This window comes from Bos mutus, unplaced genomic scaffold, assembly GCF_027580195.1.
Source record: "Bos mutus isolate GX-2022 unplaced genomic scaffold, NWIPB_WYAK_1.1 CTG733, whole genome shotgun sequence".
NCBI classification, from domain to species: domain Eukaryota; kingdom Metazoa; phylum Chordata; class Mammalia; order Artiodactyla; family Bovidae; genus Bos; species Bos mutus.
Window position 1 is genome coordinate 64052 of NW_027220211.1, and position 21404 is coordinate 85455.

The 21404-nt window shown below is 48.1% G+C and overlaps 1 protein-coding gene and 1 pseudogene across 1 annotated transcript; both read right to left on the reverse strand.

The window, feature by feature from the left end:
* Nucleotides 1-1836: 1836 nt before the first annotated feature.
* LOC138987126 (UL16-binding protein 3-like) lies at nucleotides 1837-18293 on the reverse strand. Its single transcript, XM_070367030.1, is given in 6 exon segments — nucleotides 1837-2276; nucleotides 2279-2304; nucleotides 3494-3626; nucleotides 4231-4512; nucleotides 6009-6272; nucleotides 18101-18293. Coding segments are annotated over 6 exon segments (819 nt in total). The 5' UTR covers nucleotides 18174-18293; the 3' UTR covers nucleotides 1837-2235.
* On the reverse strand, nucleotides 13118-16754 carry LOC138987123 (tyrosine-protein kinase RYK-like; annotated as a pseudogene).
* Nucleotides 18294-21404: the final 3111 nt, after the last annotated feature.

Below are 21404 nucleotides of genomic sequence, written 5' to 3' on the forward strand. Positions count from 1 at the left end.
CAAGCCTCACTTACCTTCTGAAAATCCTAGTGACTTTCAGAATTATGCTAAACCTGCTCTGCCTGTGCTCTGCAAATGGAACAACAATGTTGAGATGACAGCATATCTGTTTACAACACTGATTACCAAAAATATTAAATCCACTGTTGAGACCTACTGCTCCCAAAAAAGGATTCCTTTCAAGATATCACTGCTCATTGAGAAAGCACCCAAGGGCCCTGATGGAGAAGTACAATGAGATTCATGTTGGTTTCACACCTGCTAACACAGCATCCATTTTGCAGCCCACGGATCAAGGAGTAGTCATGATGTTCAAGTCGTGGTGTTTAGGAAATAGTTTCTGTAAGGCTATAGCTGCCACAAATAGTGTTTCCTCTGATGGATCTGGGCAAAGTCAATTGAAAACTTTCTAAAGTGAATTCATGATTATAAGTTCCACCCAAAACATTCATGATTCATGAATAGAGGTTGAAATTTCAACATTAATAGAAATTTAGAAGAAGTTGATTTTAACTTTCTTAGATGACTTTGAGGGGTTTTGAAGAAGTAACTACAGATGTGGCGAAAATAGCAAGAGAGCTAGAATTAGAAGTGGAGCCTAATGTAAAGATGGGACTGATTGTTGCAATCTAATGATAAAATTGATAAATGAGAGTTGACTCTAATGGATGAGCAAAGTGGTTTCTTGATATAAAACCTCCTCCTGGTGAAGATTCTGTGAAGATTGTTGAAATGACAACAAAGGACTTAGAATATTTTAAGTTTAGAATAAATGTAGTTGAAAAGGCAGGAGGAGGATTTGAGAGGATTACCTCCAATTTTGAAAGAAGTTCTACTATGGGTAAAACGCTGTCAAAGAGCATTGCATGCTAAGAGAATTCTGTGAAAGGAAGAGTCAATTGATGTGGCAAATTTCATTGCTGTCTTCTTTTCAGAAATTGCGCTACCCACCAAAACCCTCAGCAACCACCACCCTGATTAGTCAGCAGCCACAGACACTGAGACAGGACCCTCGATCAGCAAAATCATGGTGACTCCCTGGAGGTTCAGATGATGCTCAACGTATTTTATTTTAGAAACAAAGTGTTGTGTATTAAAGTCTATACATTGTTTATTTAGACATAAAGGTATTGCACACTTAACAGACTTCCATGTCAACACAGTATTATGTGCCGTGGAAATGAAAAAATTCATGTGATTCCATTTATTGTGAAATTTACTTTATTGCCCTGGTCTGGAACCCAGCCCACAGTATCTCTGAGGTTGGCCTCTATCTACATGGCTTTTAGTCTATGTTTTCCATCCTGGAACTAACACTCGGATGGCTGCATAGTAGGGTAAACACATGACCTACTGTTGGGATATGGTGATATATACATTTAAAAATCCAGAGAATTTAAGGATCACTTCACAGCTGGACTGCATGTTACTTTAGAAATGATCCTTAAATTCTCTGTTTCCACAAGAAATAAAGCATTATCACTGGTTTTATTTAATCCCATAATGTGGAGGAATGGGGACATACCATGACTTTTCTCCTGGATTAGAAAACAGGCATGAAGTACTTAACTTTTCTGCAATATAGAGATGTTGACTTAAGAATCACTATAAAGGCTTCCCAGGTGGCACTTTTGGTAAAGAATCAGCCAACGAATGAGGTACAGGAGACACAGGCGACATGAGTTCGATCCCTGGATCAGGAAGATCCCCTGGAGAAGGAAATAGCAACCCACTCCAGTATTCTTGCTTGGGAAATCCCATGGACAGAGGAGCCTGGTGGCCTACAGTCTATGGGGTCGCAAAGAGTCGAACACAACTCAGCACCAACTATGAAGGGAACCAGTCAATGTAAAATTTTATTCCTTTGAAAATACAATGAAGTTGTTTCTCTGGATATAGGAAAAAAAAACTCTGAGTCCTGTAATAGCAGATGTATTTTTCCAGCAATATCACCATTTTTAAGAATAAGGTCACGATGCAGGGAAAAGTCTAATTTTCCAAAAACTAGAAGATTGAAAGCGTTATGTTTGTGGTGATCTCTTGTTCAAGTAGTTGAAAGTACCAGTGCAGAGATTGCATCACCCAACACCAAGAGAAAGTGGGAAAGAAGATTTGAAAAAAATAAATATGTTGAGGAGGATGCTCATCAGATGCGACAAGAGACAGATGGTGCAGCCACTGTGTCATCATAACTGGTAGACAGACTTGGGATTCCTAAGGTCTGATCTCTTGGCTCTAAGCAGAAGAACAAAAGGAGCCAAGCCAACAGAGCACCAGTCAAGGGCTTCCGGGGAACACTGTCTCCTGCAGAAAAGAAAGAGGTATTGGTGCAGGAAGCTGAGGAACTCCTGTCACTTTCCTGGGGCTGCCCCTCCCCAGCCCCCCTCCAGCCCCACCCTCACTGAAGGGCTCCTATGTCCTCCACCCCCACCCCCACCCCAGGCCCAGCAGCTTCTTGTCACCTCCTCCTTCCTTCCTGCATCACAGAGTCAGCCCAGGCCCTGACACCCCCTGCTCAGGCTCAGGACTGGAGCCAGTGAGGAATCAATCTGCTCCCTTTACTCAGGTACGGATCCTCCCCGAGGTGGGCCTAAAGGACCAGGAAGCAGGTCCCCGGAGGAGGGGCTTTGCTTCCTGACAGCCTTGGGGGGCTGCAGGCAAACCTCCTTCCTTCGCTCCCCTCCAGCCTCTGAGCAGCATACGCAGCTCTCAGGACCAGGGTCTTGGCCCCCCATCTATTACTGGTCCCGCCTAGCTGGGCGCCTCCACCCCAGCTCAGGCCCACCATCCCCAGGCACCTCTGCTCAAGGCAGAGCCTCTCAGTGATGGAGGCTCTGGGTCCCCAGGAGGCTAGTGACCTGCAAGCACAGGCCTGGCCTTAGCCCTTCCCACAGTCTCTGCTGTGGGGCTCCTGACCTCAGCCCTTCCCACAGTCTCTGCTGTGGGGCTCCTGCCTTGCCTGCTTGACCCAGGCCACTTCCTGTGAGAAGAGGCCTTTGGAGTAGAGTCTGCAAAGGCCTTCCCACCCGTTCCTCCTGGGATGAGAGCCCGGCCCCTCTCGTCTTGGCCCCTGGGTGGGTCCCCTCCCCGCTGACACATCATGCGGAGCCCCCATGCTGCTCTCAGCCCCCGTGAGTCCTGCCCTCGCCCTGAGTGCCTGCTGTTCTCACACCACCTACCGGGGCCCTGCCAGCCAGCAGTCTGTGCTCACTCAGGGGATTTGGCTAAACCCTTTAAGCATCAATAGGCCCTCAGCTTCCTATGCTCTAGCCACCCCTCACTTCCCGATTGTCATCTGACAGTGAGGACCTTCCCAGAATTGAGGCCTGATCTTGTCCGAATTCTGCTCTCAGGTAATATGGGGTCTTATTCACCCGTTCATTTCCAAGATGAGGAGGTTCAGTGAGGGGCAGGGGTTGGCTGGGATTCACCTTCCCTGGCCTCACACCAGGCCCTGTGCCCCTGCCTTCCCTCTGAATTCTGCCCTCAGTACCTGTTCTTGTAATGGATATAGGCTAAAACGATGATTATGACTAAACTGGCGAGAACCCCGGTGGCGATCCAGGCAATGTAACTGCTGTCTGGGGCCATGGGCTGCATTGTAGAGGGTCCTGTGGTCGGTGATGCTGCAAGGAGAGTAAGAGTGAAGCCCTGGTCCAGACCCCAAGCTCGGCAGATGTCTGCTCGCCCCCCTGACCCAGGTACCCCTACTGTGCAGAGAGTTTACACACATCACATGAAGGCCCCTGAGATAGATCCTCAGGCGAGATGGGGGGAAGGGAGGAGCCCAGTCCTCACGGGGCTCTGACAGCTAATGGGGGAGCAAGGTTTCCAACAGAGCCACTCAGTCCTGCTGTGACATCAGAGACGGTGACCTGAAGATGGAGTCCTCAGGAGCTGACGGCAGAGGTGGTATTGACAGTTTTCCAGAAGTAGGATTGGTGACATCTTAAAAGAAGATTCTGGAAAGAGGGAATAATAAGAAGGAGATTGGGATCACAGAGATGCTCTCATGTTTAGGATCCGTGGGAATCCATGTTCACTCGTCCAAAGGCCTGTGCTGTGAGGAGAGACGTCAGGAGCTGGAAGAAGAAGGAGGATGACAGAGCATCCCGGGGCCATTGTTCTCCCAGGACAGCTCACCTCTGACAGATCATTTTCACACACACAGAGGGGTGGGTCCATGTCACCATGAGAGAACTACCACTTTCTCCTACTCTTCTCACTTACCCGTGGTCTTCAACATTTTCTCCCAGCGCAGCAAGAAATCCTGAAACCAGCGCTGACAGTCTCCCATGGAGACCTTCTTGAAGAACTCCGTCACAGCTCTGTCATTCTCCCACTTCTCTTTCATCCACCTCCCTTTAGAATGAACCATTGTCCAGTATCCATTCTCCGAATCAAAGAGGAGGCACAGTTGTCCATTGAAGCCAAACTGCCAGGATGCACTGGCGTGTCCACTGTCTTCACGCCAGCATGCCATCCTGGCCTGCAGGGTCAGAGGGCCTGACCCTACCGAGGAAAAGAAAGAGCTCAGCCTCTGAGCTTGACAGATTCTTTGCCCCACCTGGGTCCACCTCCCCTGGGCCCAGCTAATCTGGCCCTGGTCTCTCCTGAAACAGCTGTTCTTTCCACTGTACTACTAGGCAAGGACAATATCCTTTATCGCAGGGAGCCGGCGAGAGACATTCCGCTCGTGACAAAGGTCATGAGGAAGGAGGCTCGGCATACGCAAAGGCAGGATCGAGCCTCGGGAGTCTCCCCGGATATTCTCGAGTATCTTCCCTCAAAAAACCAGAGTCTGCCTACTTTTTGCTTTGTGCTCTCACCTCTGACTTTACTGGGGGCTGTCCCCTACCACCATCTCGCTCTCTCTGTCAAAGAGTTAACTTACAGCTCCAATTAATAAAGTTCCTGGGCAATTAGGAGTGTTTAAATCCAAACCCCTCAGAAGGCTCTCTAACTCGCCTGACAAGTTTACCCGGACTCCCCAGCCTCCAGACGCACGGGAAGCTTAAGATATTCAAATAGCTTAGAGCCTCTCAGAGAGTTAGAAACTGTCAGAATAAACTAGTTAAGGATTTCATTGATGAGTCAATGTTTGTTGCCAAGTTTTCACATCCCCTGAATTGTATCCTTGAATATGTATTAATTAATAGTTGGTATATAGAAAAAATAAGTAGTGGCCTTGGTGTTAGTAACTTTAGACCCTTAAGGTAATAAATTCTTTCCTTTGTTGTAAACCCATGTAAACATCCGCCCTATAGGAATGCAATTTTATCTTTGGAAGATGGCACCAAACCTTAAAATAATTACTCTTAGAGAAAATAAGTCTTTGTTGATAAGTCCTTGTCAAGAGTCATAAAATGTTAGTAGGCCTTCTGGCCAGAAGATGATGTAAATCACCTAAACCATTTGTATACGATAAATTTGCAGGAAAGAAACCCTGGTTTTTGATAAGAATCAAAGACTGCTGACTTTGCATCCCCTATTATCCTCTATGTGTAACTTAGGGTATAAAAGCCCCTGTTAAAAATAAAGCTATGGGGCTTGTTCACCAGCGCTTGGTCTCCCCATGTCATTCTTTTCACATTCTGGCTGAAGTCTCCATCTGGAGCGCGGAACCCACCACGCTTACTAATTATGCCTGGGCTTCTAAGACCCACTCGAGAAGGTGTCTAGGGTGAGGCACCTTCCGCTATTCGAGAGGGCGCCTGCGGCCTACGTAAGTGGTGCAAACTTCTTGTCTTGAAGTTTTATTGGTCTCCCGCGTAAACCAAGCTACTCAGCCTCTTTTCTCCACTGAATTTTCCTACTGAGCTATCCTCATTCTATTATTCTTTATATCTCTAATTAGCATATAAATAGTCGCCTAGGCCGTCTATCCTTCGAATACCCTGGATCAGCTGGGGCTGGTCCCCAGCACTTTATTTTTTTTTTCACCCAAAAACAGTGGATGCAGCTAAGCCCCCAGTCTACTCCTCCTGCATTTGGACTTTCTAACTCACCCTTGTCTATGTGTTTCTCCGGTGTAACGTCAGGCATCTGCTTCTTGAGCAAGTCCCCAGTGTCTCTGAGTGTGTCAGTCTGTGTTTCCCACGCGTTCATACTTTTCACTTCCTCTCCCAATGGACTCATGTACTTGATCTTAGCTCTACCACAGTCATAGGAGAGAAAGACCTTTTGATCAACTTCTCCTTGAACCTCACACCATGGCTGACCATCTCTGGGCTGAGGATCGATGGTGAAATTATAGGAAAGAGAATGAGCATCTGTGAAGGCAAAACACAGTGAGGGTGAGGTTGGGGAAAAAGACCCTGAGGCCCCTTTCCCCATTTATGTGAGAGCAGAGTAAAGTGCAGGGCTGGGCTGACAGAGCAATGACACCCCACAACACACACCACACAGCCAGTGCCCCTCCTCTCCTTGTGGAGAAGGAGGAGTCCCCTGCCTGGCAAATTTCACACATCCTGGGTGTGTCCCCTTGTCTACCAGGTCAGTTCTCAGCATAATAACCTTTGCAGAGACGTGCCAGGCTGCTATGCAGGAAAAGTCTAGATGACAGCAGGCTGTCAGAATCTAACCCCGTGTCCTGTGAGAGATGGGGAGCCTGTGGGGATGCTCCTGAGGAAGCAGGATCACAGGGAGAGGGGCAAAGAGGTGACGGGTGAGCACAGAACCCCAAGTTGGTGAAGGGACAGTTCACAACTAGGGGTCACAGGACTTAGCAAGGCTGGGGAGACACTGCTGATCTCCCATTAGGATGGGTCTTGGAAGCCTGGAGAAAGGCCTGGCCCACATGGCATGAAAGAGAAAATCCAGAACTTCTGAGGCAGGTGGTAGAGGAGGGGATCAAAGGCTCAGGGAAGTGACTCTGCCAGGGGGACACGGTATGAAAGGGCAGGAAAGTGTCCAGGCCACCAGGCACCATGGGAAAGCCTGATGGACCCCATGGAGCCTGAGAGGAAAGTGTGGATGAGAAGCATCTCCAATAGTTCAAGGATGACTATTGGAAATCAGGGATAGTGGTAGGAGACCATGTTCCCGTGGGCTTCCGGCAGGAACAGGGATGGAAAATGGGGAAAGATCAGATTCCAGGTGGAGTGTTGTAAGTCAGGAGCACAGTTGGTACAACGGTCAAAGTGATTAGTGAAAGTCACTCAGTCATGTCTGACTCTTGTGACCCCCATGGACTATACAGTCCATGGAATTCTCCAGGCCAGAATACTGTGGTGGGTAGCCTTTCCCTTCTCCAGAGGATCTTCCAGACCCAGGAATCAAACCCAGGTCTCCCGCATTGCAGGCGGATTCGTTACCAGCTGAGCTATCAGGGAAGCTGAAAGTGATTAGAGAGTCCCAATGCCAGCCAGGACCTGACTGCAGAGAGTACTATGCTGGCTCATAGCACAGGGTGATCCTAGAGGCAGAGAGATGGTCAGTGAACTTGGATGCAAACTGCTTGAGAGACAGAAAATAAGGAGAGACAAACACAAGACTGGATGATCAGTAGGCTGAAAGCAGCCATCCCTACTAAACATCCCTACCAAAATTTCCAGAACTGAGCTACTTCTCAGAAGGAAGCCACATTCCAGTGAGGAGGGCCCTTTCAACACCACAGCAAGTGCAGAAGTCCTTCAATACTCTCCCGATGAGCCACATGGTTATTTGCTGGGGCAATTAACTCCAATACTTTGGCCACCTGATGCAAAGAACTGAGTCATTGGAAAAGACCCTGATGCTGGGAAAGATTGAAGATCAGAAGAGAGGGGACGACAGAGGATGGGACAGTTGGATGCCATCACTAATGCAATATACATGAGTTTGAGTAAACTCTGGGAGTTGGTGATGGACAGGGAAGCCTGGCAGGCTGCAGTCCATGGGGTGGCAAAGAGTCAGACACGACTGAGTGACTGAACTGAACTGGAACTGCAGAAGGAGAAACTACTCCCACATTCATATTGGACCCAGTGTGTTACTAACACCACGCACAGGAATGGTAGCATGATCATGGCCCCCGTGCTGTAAAGTGATGCTCCGAGGACCAGGCAATTAATAGACACCTGTCCCAGGTCCTGCTAGCAGTGGTTATCTTGGGTCCACAGATCCACTCAGTGTCCATTGCACACGTCCTGGGCTTCTGACATGAATGCACAGTCTGTGTTGTTAGTAAACTGCCATGGGTGAGGTACCATAGTCATGGATTCCACATTCATTCTTCTCACCCTGACTCCCCATCCCCCGATAGTACATGGAGACAGTATCATCTCCTGGAGGAAATAATGAAAACGAGTACCAACCTACAATCTCCCTAGGCCTGCAGAGCTGTGGTCCCTATCTTAGCTCCACTGAATTACCACTGAGGTCCTAAGTTCCCTCTAATGGTACATAGGACACATTCCAGGCTTCAAGACCCTAGGTCTCTGCTGCAACTGCAGTCCTGGCACAAAAGCAGTCACAACTGATGAATGATGAGTGTGGCTGGACCTGCTTCTTGGTCAAATGACCCAACAGAACCGGTGACATCATAGCTTCCTGTGTTCAGAAAGGTGCTACGTGCTGTATGTGGCATTTTACTTGGAGGCTCACAACACAGACTCCTGGTGTCCTGAAGAAAGGACATACCACTTGCAGTGAGAAAGCCCATACCATTCAGTGCGGCTCCTGGTATGGTCCTGGGGCCTGGCAGAGACGAGGCCTCTGGTCATGGAATGTCAGAGTTGCCCATTATGATCTGGGTTCATCAACCCCTAACCATTAGTTCAGATAGGCCAGCCATCATAGGATAGAAGTGATTATGTGGCTTGGCATAACCAGGCCCACAGGGAACAAATAAGATGTGCCAGCAGGTCACCTAGTCCTGACACCAGAGTTGATACAGGGCCACTATCCCCTGATCACACCTGTGGCTTCATGCAGTGTCCCCTATGGCTCCTTGAACCAAGGAAGCCAGTCTACAGCAGAGGGGGTGCATTAGCCCATAACAGCCAGATCCACACTCCTATCACAGTCCCACCACCAGAAGCTACAAGGCAGGACACGGTAAGTTTCTGCTTCATAAACAGACAACTGAGGCAGCTCTTGGATGATTCTCTACAGGATGGGTCACTCATTACTGGGGTCAGAAACCAGGACAGTGGACAAGTCTGGTTCTCAGTTGATTTACACATTATATTTGGCTCCTGCTGCTCCACAAATGGGGAAGCTCCTTTTGCACCCAGAGACAGATACCAAATTGCCTAAAGAGACCTCAAGATTTACTTTCTTCTGTAGAAAAAAATCTGTCAACTCCTACCTTAATCAATAACCATTATAGGCTGCTGCTGTCCCAATTCCTAGACACTATGAATGTGGGACCAAAGGGTAGAAGTGGGGATGCCCAGCCTCACCCTCGAGCCCTGTGTCATACTCTGGGAAACCCTGTTCCCGTCCCTCCTAAGTTAGGTCCTGGGGGCCAGGTCGGGGGGGTGGGCTGTTGGATGAGTTATCAGACAGAGGGATAAGATGCCAGTTGAGAGAGGGCATGTTTAGACTTTCTCCAAATAGCTGTTGGAGGCCCTGGGTTCTTGGGACCATGGACAAATGGGTAATAAATGGTCTCATAGCCATAACAGCTGCTCCAGCAAAGTGCATCCACTGCTCCTTACCCCTCGTCCAAGGTAAGGAGCAATGGATGCACTTTGCTGGAGCAGCCGTGAAAAGATACCCCACGCCCAAGGTAAGAGAAACCCAAGTAAGACAGTAGGTGTTGCAAGAGGGCATCAGAGGGCAGACACACTGAAACCATACTCACAGAAAACTAGTCAATCTAATCATACTAGGACCACAGCCTTGTCTAACTCAATGAAACTAAGCCATGCCCGTGGGGCAACCCAAGATGGGCGGGTCATGGTGGAGAGATCTCACAGAATGTGGTCCACTGGAGAAGGGAATGGCAAACCACTTCAGTATCCTTGCCTTGAGAACCACATGAACAATATGAAAAGGCAAAATGATAGGATACTGAAAGAGAAACTCCCCAGGTCAGTAGGTGCCAAATATGCTACTGGAGATCAGTGGAGAAATAACTCCAGAAAGAATGAAGGGATGGAGCCAAAGAAAAAAGAATACCCAGCTGTGGATGTGACTGGTAATAGAAGCAAGGTCCAATGCTGTAAAGAGCAATATTGCATAGGAACCTGGAATGTCAGGTCCATGAATCAAGGCAAATTGGAAGTGGTTAAACAAGAGATGGCAAGAGTGAATGTCGACATTCTAGGAATCAGCGAACTGAAATGGACTGGAATGGGTGAATTGAACTCAGATGACCATTATATCTACTACTGTGCACAGGAATCCCTCAGAAGAAATGGAGTAGCCATCATGGTCAACAAAAGAGTCTGAAATGCAGTACTTGGATGCAATCTCAAAAATGACAGAATGATCTCTGTTCGTTTCCAAGGCAAACCATTCAATATCACCGTAATCCAAGTCTATGCCCCAACCAGTAACGCCGAAGAAGCTGAAGTTGAACGGTTCTATGAAGACCTACAAGGCCTTTTAGAACTAACACCCAAAGAAGATGTCCTTTTCATTATAGGGGACTGGAATGCAAAAGTAGGAAGTCAAGAAACACCTGGAGTAACAGGCAAATTGGGCCTTGGAGTACGGAATGAAGCAGGGCAAAGACTAATAGAGTTTTGCCAAGAAAATGCACTGGTCATAACAAACACCCTCTTCCAACAACACAAGAGAAGACTCTATACATGGACATCACCAGATGGTCAACACCGAAATCAGATTGATTATATTCTTTGCAGCCAAACATGGAGAAGCTCTATACAGTCAGCAAAAACAAGACCAGGAGCTGACTGTGGCTCAGACCATGAACTCCTTATTGCCAAATTCAGACTTAAATTGAAGAAAGTAGGGAAAATCACTAGACCATTCAGGTATGACCTAAATCAAATCCCTTATGATTATACAGTGGAAGTGAGAAATAGATTTAAGGGCCTAGATCTGATAGATACAGTGCCTGATGAACTATGGAATGAGGTTCGTGACACTGTACAGGAGACAGGGATCAAGACCATCCCTTTGGAAAAGAAATGCAAAAAAGCAAAATGGCTATCTGGGGAGGCCTTACAAATAGCTGTGAAAAGAAGAGAAGCAAAAAGCAAAGGAGAAAAGGAAAGATATAAACCTCTGAATGCAGAGTTCCAAAGAACAGCAAGAAGAGATAAGAAAGCCTTCTTCAGCGATCAATGCAAAGAAATAGAGGAAAACAACAAAATGGGAAAGACTAGAGATCTCTTCAAGAAAATCAGAGATACCAAAGGAACATTTCATGCAAAGATGGGCTTGATAAAGGACAGAAATGGTATGGACCTAACAGAAGCAGAAGATATTAAGAAGAGATGGCAAGAATACACAGAAGAACTGTACAAAAAAGGTCTTCACGACCCAGATAATCATGATGTTGTGATCACTGACCTAGAGCCAGACATCCTGGAATGTGAAGTCAAGTGGGCCTTAGAAAGCATCACTACGAACAAAGCTAGTGGAGGTGATGGAATTCCAGTTGAGCTATTCCAAATCCTGAAAGATGATGCTGTGAAAGTGCTGCACTCACTATGCCAGCAAATTTGGAAAACTCAGCAGTGGCCACAGGACTGGAAAAGGTCAGTTTTCATTCCAATCCCAAAGAAAGGCAATGCCAAAGAATGCTCAAACTACCGCACAATTGCACTCATCTCACGCGCTAGTAAAGTAATGCTCAAAATTCTCCAAGCCAGGCTTCAGCAATATATGAACCGTGAACTTCCTGATGTTCAAGCTGGTTTTAGAAAAGGCAGAGGATCCAGAGATCAAATTGCCAACATCCACTGGATCATGAAAAAAGCAAGAGAGTTCCAGAAAAACATCTATTTCTGCTTTATTGACTATGCCAAAGCCTTTGACTGTGTGGATCACAATAAACTGTGGAAAATTCTGAAAGAGATGGGAATACCAGACCACCTGATCTGCCTCTTGAGAAATCTGTATGCAGGTCAGGTAGCAACAGTTAGAACTGGACATGGGACAACAGACTGGTTCCAAATAGGAAAAGGAGTACGTCAAGGCTGTATATTGTCACCCTGCTTATTTAACTTATATTCAGAGTACATCATGAAAAACACTGGACTGGAAGAAACACAAGCTGGAATCTATATTGCCGGGAGAAATATCAATCACCTCAGATATGCAGATGACACCACCCTTAATGCAGAAAGTGAAGAGAAACTTAAAAGCCTCTTGATGAAAGCGAAAATGGAAAGTGAAAAAGTTGGCTTAAAGCTCAACATTCAGAAAATGAAGATCATGGCATCCGATCCCATCACTTCATGGGAAATAGATGGGGAAACAGTGGAAACAGCGTCAGACTTTATTTTTCTGGGCTCCCGAATCACTGCAGATGGTGACTACAACCATGAAATTAAAAGACGCTTACTCCTTGGAAGGAAAGTTATGACCAACCTAGATAGCATATTCAAAAGCAGAGACATTACTTTGCCAACAAAGTTCGGTCTAGTCAAGGCTATGGTTTTTCCTGTGGTCATGTATGGATGTGAGAGTTGGACTGTGAAGAAGGCTGAGCGCTGAAGAATTGATGCTTTTGAACTGTGGTGTTAGAGAAGACTTTTGAGAGTCCCTTGGAATGCAAGGAGATCCAACCAGTCCATTCTGAAGGAGATCAGCCCTGGGATTTCTTTGGAAGGAATGATGCTAAAGCTGAAACTCCAGTACTTTGGCCACCTCATGCGAAGAGTTGACTCGTTGGAAAAGACTCTGATGCTGGGAGGGATTGGGGCAAGAAGAGAAAGGGATGACAGAGGATGAGATGGCTGGATGGCATCACTGATCCGATGGACCTGAGTCTGAGTGCACTCCGGGAGTTGGTGATGGACAGGGAGGCCTGGCGTGCTGCACAGGACTGAGCGACTGATCTGATCTGATCTGGTGTGAACCAAAACGGCTCTAGGGTGCCTTAGTGGGAAAGACTCGCCCACCCCCCCCCACCCCCACCATGGTCTCTGTCTGCCTCTTGTTTGTAGAAAAGTTTTAGTCAGCCAGGCCTCCTGTGAGTCTCAAAACAGTGGTTTAAGAGTTAAGGATTAGAACATGTGAAGATGGAGAAACGAATACTCCTTAGGCTGGGAAGCTGGTAACAATTTAGACTGTGACCAGCCACATAGCAGTGTCATGAAATTACCAGTTCTCTGAAAGATAACAAAGAGCTGACACAAGTCTTAAGTTGTTTTTACAGGAAGCAGACCCCCAGCACATAAAAACTGCTGGCTACAAGCACGCAGACCCCCAGACTGGTTGAAACAATAAGCTTGGTGGTCAAATGTTCGCCTCGTGCCAACCAACCTGACTGTGCTCAACACGCTGATGCACCCTGCAGCAGCCACCTCTGCCCCCTTTTCTAACTTGGAAACTTGGAGACGGTCTGAGAACTTTAGGTCACTATTTCCCAGGGCTCCTGGACAAACCAACTTGTCCTTTTCCACCACTTGTTAACTTCACCAGTGGTAGGATCTGGGTCATAACCAGCTTCAATTAGTAACAGCCTGAGCTGTCTGGGAGGAGCTGTGACTCCAGGGAGGCGCTGGTCAGTGGCTAGGCATTGAGCCCCTTCCTCGCGATGCATATGTAATTTACTTTAAATAAATTGAATACTTTAATTTTTTCAAGTGTTTTTAAAAATCCATTTTATACTTAAGCCAGCCTTGAAGATAAGCACAAAATCTGTTTACTTTCCATGATTGCACCTTCTGGAATTGTGTTATCCTCCTTTTCCAGAAAGTAAAAATAAATAAAATCACCATTGTTTACTATTGACCTGCCCCAAATCCACTTCTGGCTCTGAGTACTGCTGCTGCTGCTGCTAAGTGGCTTCAGTCGTGTCCGACTCTGTGTGACCCCATAGACGGCAGCCCACCAGGCTCCCCCATCCCTGGGATTCTCCAGGCAAGAATACTGGATTGGGATGCCATATGCTAGGATCTGCCAAATTTAAGATGTTTCAGTGAATTCAGCTCCTACTTTTCCCAAAATAAGAAGGCAGAACTCCTCTTTATTAAAAAAAATAAATTTAAAAAGGCAATATTTCATGAATGAGTAGTTTCTGTTTCTATTGTATTTTTCTCTTTTTTTTTTCCTTCTAGCTTTTAAGTTTTCTTCCTCCAACTCTGCCTTTTCCTGTACAAGGCAACAGCATTTTTTCCTTTTTCTTTTCCCAAGACAAAGTATTTTATCTTATAGACAAATAATTCCCAAGACTAGTGATAAATATTAAAAAAAAAAGAAGAAGAAGAAGAAGAAGAAAGAAACTTAAGGGTTTCCCTGGTGGCTCAGCAGGTAATGAATCCACCTGCAATGCAGGAGACCCCAGTTCAATTCCTGAGTCAGAAAGATCTCCTGGAAAAGGGAGAGGCTACCCAATCCAGTATTCTTGAGCTTCCCTGGTGCCTTAGATGGTAAAGGCACCTGCAATGTGGAAGACCTGGGTTCGATCCCTGGGTTGGAAAGATCCCCTAGAGAAGGGAAAGGCTACCCACTCCAGTATTCAACCCTGGAGAATTCCACAGACTATATAGTCCACGGGGTCACAAAGAGTCGAACACGACAGAGCAACTAAGCCCAGCACATTCAAGGGTGAATCAACTACACTACTTTGATGAAGTAAAAACTAAAAAGCACTTGGCACTAAGCTAGTCCAAGTATTTGTGTTGAAACAATTTTAAAAACTATTTATTTTATAACACTGTTTAAAAATTTCTTGGTCAAAAAATTTATACAAATATTTTCAGTTCAGCCTGAAGAAAGTGATATCTAGAAAATACTCCACATCATTAAGTCTGTCTTAGAAAGTTCAGGTGCTATGGCATTCCTAAGGCACAGTGTTCTGGAAGACAATGTGCTTCTGCGGTGCTGGGTGATGTATGTGACTGGCCGGCTCCACGTGGGCCTCAGCAGGCACCGTCCCCCTGACGCTGGGGGACTGTGAGAGGACAGTCAGACACAGACCCCCAGGGCTGCATGGAACCCTGTGAGACACTGGGCCAGCTGCTGGAACTGGGCTTCTCCTCCGAATCTAAGGCCCAGCACAAGCCATCACAGCAAATGGTTCATCAGGACAGTTGATAGGCTGGGCTATTTGATAACCGTCTTTCATATCTCTAAAGAGTCGACATCCGTGTAGGGTATTTGACCCAGAGCCATGAGCTCCTACACTATCACTCTGAAGGCCCACACATCACTAGCACTGGAGAACTAAAAAAAATTATTTTTTTCATATCCATTTTTTTTTTTTTGGCTGTATTGGGTCTTAGTTGTGGCACTTGGGATCTTTTTTGCAGCATGAAGACTCTTAGTTGCAACATGCTGACTTCTTAGTTGTAGCATGTGGGATCCAGTTCCCCGACCAAGGATCGACCGGGCCCCTTCACTGGGAGTGTGGAGTCTTAGCAACTGGATCACCAGGGAAGTCCGGAGACCTCATTCTTAACCAGACATTCATGAGCCATCCATCGATCTCACGTTTTCATTGTCCCCCCACACAGTGAGAGTCCATAGGGAACAAGATTCTGGAGAGGGGCTATCTGGACTCTTAACTTGAGGTTGTCATCAATGGCAGAGCTCCTAGCAGCCAGGTCTTTGTGGAGGACTTCTCTTCTGACCAGGTAATCCATTCCACAGGCAATCTGACCTTGTGGACCAGGTCCTGTTGAGAAATTGCCTGAGGATTATTGGCCTCTACTAATTTGTGCTGCAGGCTCCCCTGGTGGCTCAGACAGTAAAGAATCTGCCTGCAATTCAGAAGACCCGAGTTTGACCCCTGGGTCAGAAAGATCACCTGGAGAAGGGAATGGCCACCCACTCCATTATTCTTGCCTGAAGAATTCCTCGGACAGAAGAGCTTGGCTGGCTACAGTAGATGGGGTGGCAAGAGCCGGACAGGACTCACTGACTAATACACACACAGAGACACACAATTTGCAATGCTGTGAAAACTATTTATGATTCTCCCAATTCATGTAAGGCAATATCACCAGGGGTTTTCTCTTTCTTCTATACACACAAGGGAAATAGGAGGAAGATTTCTGTGATGAAGATCTCATAGCTTGCAACGTTCAGTGAGTATCATTGTCACCTGAATTTCAGAAGCTTAATCTCTGTTTTTACAAATGATTGCTGTTCTTTATTTGGATCTTTTTCATCTACATAAATCCCATGGAAAATATGCCCTAAACTACCTTCTTGGAGTACATCCTCTCCTGGACAGAGTTATCCTCTCCTTGGATATTTCGATATCCTTCACCTTAGCTCTGGCCTCCAAAAGAGGGGCACTTTTCAAAACACTCCTCTACCCACCCACAAGGTAGGATAACGGGATGGAAGTACCATTGTTGGGTGTGTCTCCTCACAGATACTGAGTCATCTGGCACGTGGCTGAGACAACTCGGGAACTACTGGACACTGGTGCTGTCTTCCGGTTCAATTCTTGTCATACTATGAAGGTGCAAAACAGCTAATATTATTACTACAAGAAACATAACTGCACAGCAAACCCCTGCGCTGATATAAAACACACGGGTAGAAGTAGCTGGAGCTGCATGAACAGGATCATAAATAGTTCTGCTTTTTTGTAACACATTTTCCTTCCTTTCAAATTTTTGAAGAAGGGAAGTTTTTGAAGAATTTACTGTCAAGTTGAGCTGCATTTAGTATCACAACCTCATCATCTACTTTGCAGAAAAGGAAAGCTAGAGACGATATAGTGCGTGGAAATCCCCCCACCCCGTGCCCCTCGCACGCCCTACCCCCATCAAGCAGAAATGCTGACCTGGGGCAGGTCCACGAAATTGTCTACTTGGAAACCTGCTTATATTCTACTTGGACTCTGCAGGCCAAGTGAAAGGCAGGACATCTGTTTCTCTGGGTTAAAGAATAGACGTAGTGCCCAAAAAGTCCACTTTAATAAAAAATGTTCTGCATCTAGAGCAATGAGCCGAGGCACCTGGTCCCTGCTCAGGAAGAGGCTTGCACCGGCCCCCGGGGTAGCCAGTGAGGCCCGGGGGCTGGGGGTGGAGCCCGGGGGCCGGGGGTGGAGCCCGGGGGCCGGGGGTGGAGCCCGGGGGCCGGGGGTGGAGCCGTGACGCGGAGCCAGGCGGCCGAGGGTGGAGCCCGGGGGCCGGGGGTGGAGCCCGGGGGCCGGGGGTGGAGCCAGGAGCGATGGCTGGGACAAGAGCTCTCAAGCACTTTTCAGCCGAAAGTGCGTCACCGCCGCCTCCAGGGCACCAGGGTCCGCTCTGCGTTTATAATTTACGGCCGGGAAAGAGCGCTGGTCCTTCAAGGGCCGGGAGATGTAGGGACCAGAAGGGTCTCTGTTGCACAGGTCGGGGCGGGAGGGTGTGTTTTTCTCGGCGGGTCTGGGTCCCTTCTCCCAAACCGCCCGGCTCCAAGGGCTCCCACTTCCCAGGGGCGGTCTGGACCCTTGTGGGGTTTCAACCCTATTTCCTGCCGCGTCCCGGCCCCCTCGTGCCCCCCGTCACTTCCCAAATTCCCGACATTACTACTCCACCCAAGTCACCCCTGTTGTGTCCCGGAGAGCCGGCAAGAAGCCGGGAGGAGCCTCCGAGGACCAAATGGGCCAGGGAAGGGAAAGAGGTGGGGGCGGCGGCCCACCCTGTAAAAAGTTTCGCGAAACCCCGCGGACACCACCCCCATCCCCTTTCCGGCTCATGCTATGCTATGCTAAGTCACTTCAGTCGTGTCCGACTCTGTGCGACCCCATAGACGGCAGCCCACCAGGCTCCCCCATCCCTGGGATTCTCCAGGCAAGAACACTGGAGTGGGCCGCCATTTCCTTCAATGCATCAAAGTGAAAAGTGAAAGTGAAGTCGCTCAGTCGTGTCCGACTCTTAGCGACCCCATGGACTGCAGCCTAACAGGCTCCTCCGTCCATGGGATTTTCCAAGCCAGAGTACTTGAGTGGGGTGCCATTGCCTTCTCCGGATCATAGCCCATCCAATCTCGCGTTCCCCCACGCCCCGCGCAGGGTCATCCCCGAACTCACCGCTGGACGTCCCGCTGAACAAGACAATCGGCAGCAAAACGAGGAAACCAACACTGGTCTTGGAGCCACCCATTTCTCCCTTTGCCACCTGGATCCCAATTTTGCAGGAGTGCGAGGCTGCCAAGCCAGAACTATCTTTTCCCGCTAGCCCATAGCTGCAGTCTGGCCTCCGCTCCTGCGCGGACTGCCTGGCCCGCCCCTCCGCCGACAGGCCCCGCCCCGGGTTTCCTAGCAGTAGCCATTAGGAAACCCCGCGCCGGAGGCTGGGCGGGGCTCTCTTAACGGCTCACTCCCTCACTAGCCCGGCCTCCCTGTGTACTCGCCTGCCCACTTGCTTACGCCGTGCGCCAACTTGCAATGGTGATAGGAGACCGCCTAGTTCTTGTTGCTGAAGCTGAAATGCCAATACTTTGGCCACCTGATACGAAGAACTGACTCACTGGAAAAGACCCTGATGCTGGGAAGGATTAAAGACGGTAGGAGCAGGGGACGACAGAGGATGAGATAGTTGGAAGGCATCACCGACTCGATGGACATGAGTTTGAGTAAAATCCGGGAGTTGGTGATGGATTTGCAGTCCATGGGGTCGCAAAGAGTCGGACACGACTGAGCCACTGAACTTAAGGCTCTTGTTCCTCACCTTGTTCCTTATCAGTCTTAAGCCTCTTGTCCCTTGTCAGATCGGGGGCACTCAGGCCAGTCATCTGAGTTGGGAGGAGACAAGGAACAAAAGAAAATTCTTGTTCGGGCCCCTGGGTCGGGTCAGTCAGCGGACAAGCTTGTCCCTAAGTACCTGAATGGTCAGGGCATCAGTCCCAGTGAGGAAATCCCACCAGAGTCGCCATCTGTTACAGAAAGGGGGACTCCTTGCAGGGTCTGAGAGTGGGCTTTTGTCTAACATTGGGAAATGAATTGTTCCAGGAGACATACATGCTGACAAGGGAAGAGGCTTTTTTGGGGAAGGGGTTACAGGGCGGAGAGCAGCAGGGTAAGGGAACCCAGCAGAACTGCTTTGCCACATGGCTTGTGGTCTCAGGTTCTTTGGTGATGGAGTTAGTTTCTGGGTCATCTCTGCCCAATCATTCTGAACCAGGGTTGTCCCGGGTGTCAGAAATGTGTTCTGGCGAGCTTTATTGATATTTCTGAGAGTTTATTTATATAGTACTTACTTTCCCTTAACCCAATTAAATCCAGCTCAGTTACAAATTCATTTTCATGTTAAGACAGAACCAGAGATCTCTTTGTTTTACTGCTTCGGTTTTAAAAATGCTATTTTTTCCCCCTGACTCTGGGGGACCACAAATGGACGAGATGGTTCCTGAGAACCCAGGTGAAAGACTTACATTTTGGAAGGGAGAAATGGAAGCTCCCTTTTTTGTTTGTTTTGTTTTTAAAGTCTTCCAAAATGATTGTGAACAGTGACTGCAGCCATGAAATTAAAAGACGCTTGCTCATTGGAAGAACAGCTATGATAAGCCTAGACAGCATATTAAAAAGCAGAGACATCACTTTGCCAACAAAGGTCCCTATAGTCAAAGCTATGGTTTTTTCAGTAGTCATGTATAGACATGAGAGCTGGACCATAAGAAGGCTGAGCACTGAAGAATTGATGCTTTTGAGCTGTGGTGTTGCGGAAGACTCTTGAGAGTCCCTTGGACAGCAAGGAAATCAAACCAGTCAATCCTAAAGGAAATCAGTCCTGAATAGTCATTGGAAGGACTGATGCTGAAGTTGAAGCTCCAATACATTGGCCACCTGATGTGAAGAGATGACTCACTGGAAAAGACCTGGGAAAGATGCTGGGAAAGATTGAAGGCAGGAGGAGAAGGGGATGACAGGGGACGGGATGGTTGGATGGCATCACTGACTCAATGGACATGAGTGTGAACAAGCTCCAGGAGATGGTGAAGGACAAGGAAGCCTGGTTCTTGCAGTCCATGGGGTCTCAAAGAGTCAGACATGACTGAGTGACTGAACAACAAGTAACCCATGCCCACAATTGTAGCAGAGATTTGCAGGAGCAATTGGACAGAGAAAAGTACATAAAATAAAGATGCTTTTAAATTCACTGACTGAGAGAACCTACCAATGACAGAAAATTAACAAAAAGAAACAAAGAGAGGGTCTTACTGGGAAGTGGCCTCTGGGGCACTTTGTCCAGCCCAGCCCAGCTCTTCTCTCAAGGGGGCCAGTGGGAACCTTCAAGCCTGAAGTGGGGACACAAAACAAACAAGTGGTGGTGAAAAAGGTGACCCAGCAGGGAGTCTCTTGGATGTAAACGGTCAGGAGTGTAGGTATGAGGACTAAGGGAGAGCAAAAGGGAGGAGGGACAGAAAAGACTGAAAAACGGAAAGGGAGCCATTGCCTTTTCAACCCCTGCACCTGTGGGTGTCTATTTATTCAGGCACCAACCTGCAGGCTTCCAGAAAGGGCCAGTGAGGGAGGGAGCACCCTGTCCACTGCCCACTGGGGTGATCAAGCCCAGAAACCAGCCCCTTGTACATCGGCTGTGGGCCTGCAGCCCAGACGTGGGATTCTCACCTACGCATAAACCAGCATGTAGAAACCTGCCACTTCACTGAGTTCCCAACGAGACCTCTCTTGGTGGCAGGGAAATAGAAGTGAGAATATTGGTATGATCAGACGTCCAGCCACTACCTAATAAGTGGTTTGAACCTCTATCATTCTCACAAATCTCCTATGAGGCAGAACCTGCTGGACCAAGACCTGCAGGGTATGAGGTGGGTCTCTCCCACCACCTTGTCACCCATCAAAGTGAGCCATTGTCAGCCAGAGGGAGCTTTGTCTCCTAAGCTGGGAGGGGTGATGCTGTCCTTGCCGAGGTCCACTCTCTCAGAAGGATAAGACAGAGAGAGGAGAAGTGGAGAGATAATAGATGAGGGAAAGGGACAAAGGGTGAGGGGGAGCGCGATGCCTGAATGAGGGCCCTGAGGCCCCCAGGGGCCAGGAAGGCAGACCAACCAAACTGGTGACTTTGAGCCGAGGTTCAGGTGGCCACTTGTCAGCACAGGGAAGTTGCACCCCGAGATCACAGAGATGCCCAGATGCTCTGGCAGAAAGGGGACAGTAGCCCTTCATGGTTGCCACAGAGTATGTTAGCGACCAGGCTTCTTGGCCTCCTTCTTCAATCAGTTCTTTCAGTTCAGTTCATTCAGTCGCTCAGTCATGTCCGACTCTTTGTGACCCCATGGACTGCAGCATGCCAGGCCTCCCTGTCCATCAGCAACTCCCAGTGTTTACTCAAACTCATGCCCATTGAGTCAGTGATGCTGCAGGGGCAGGG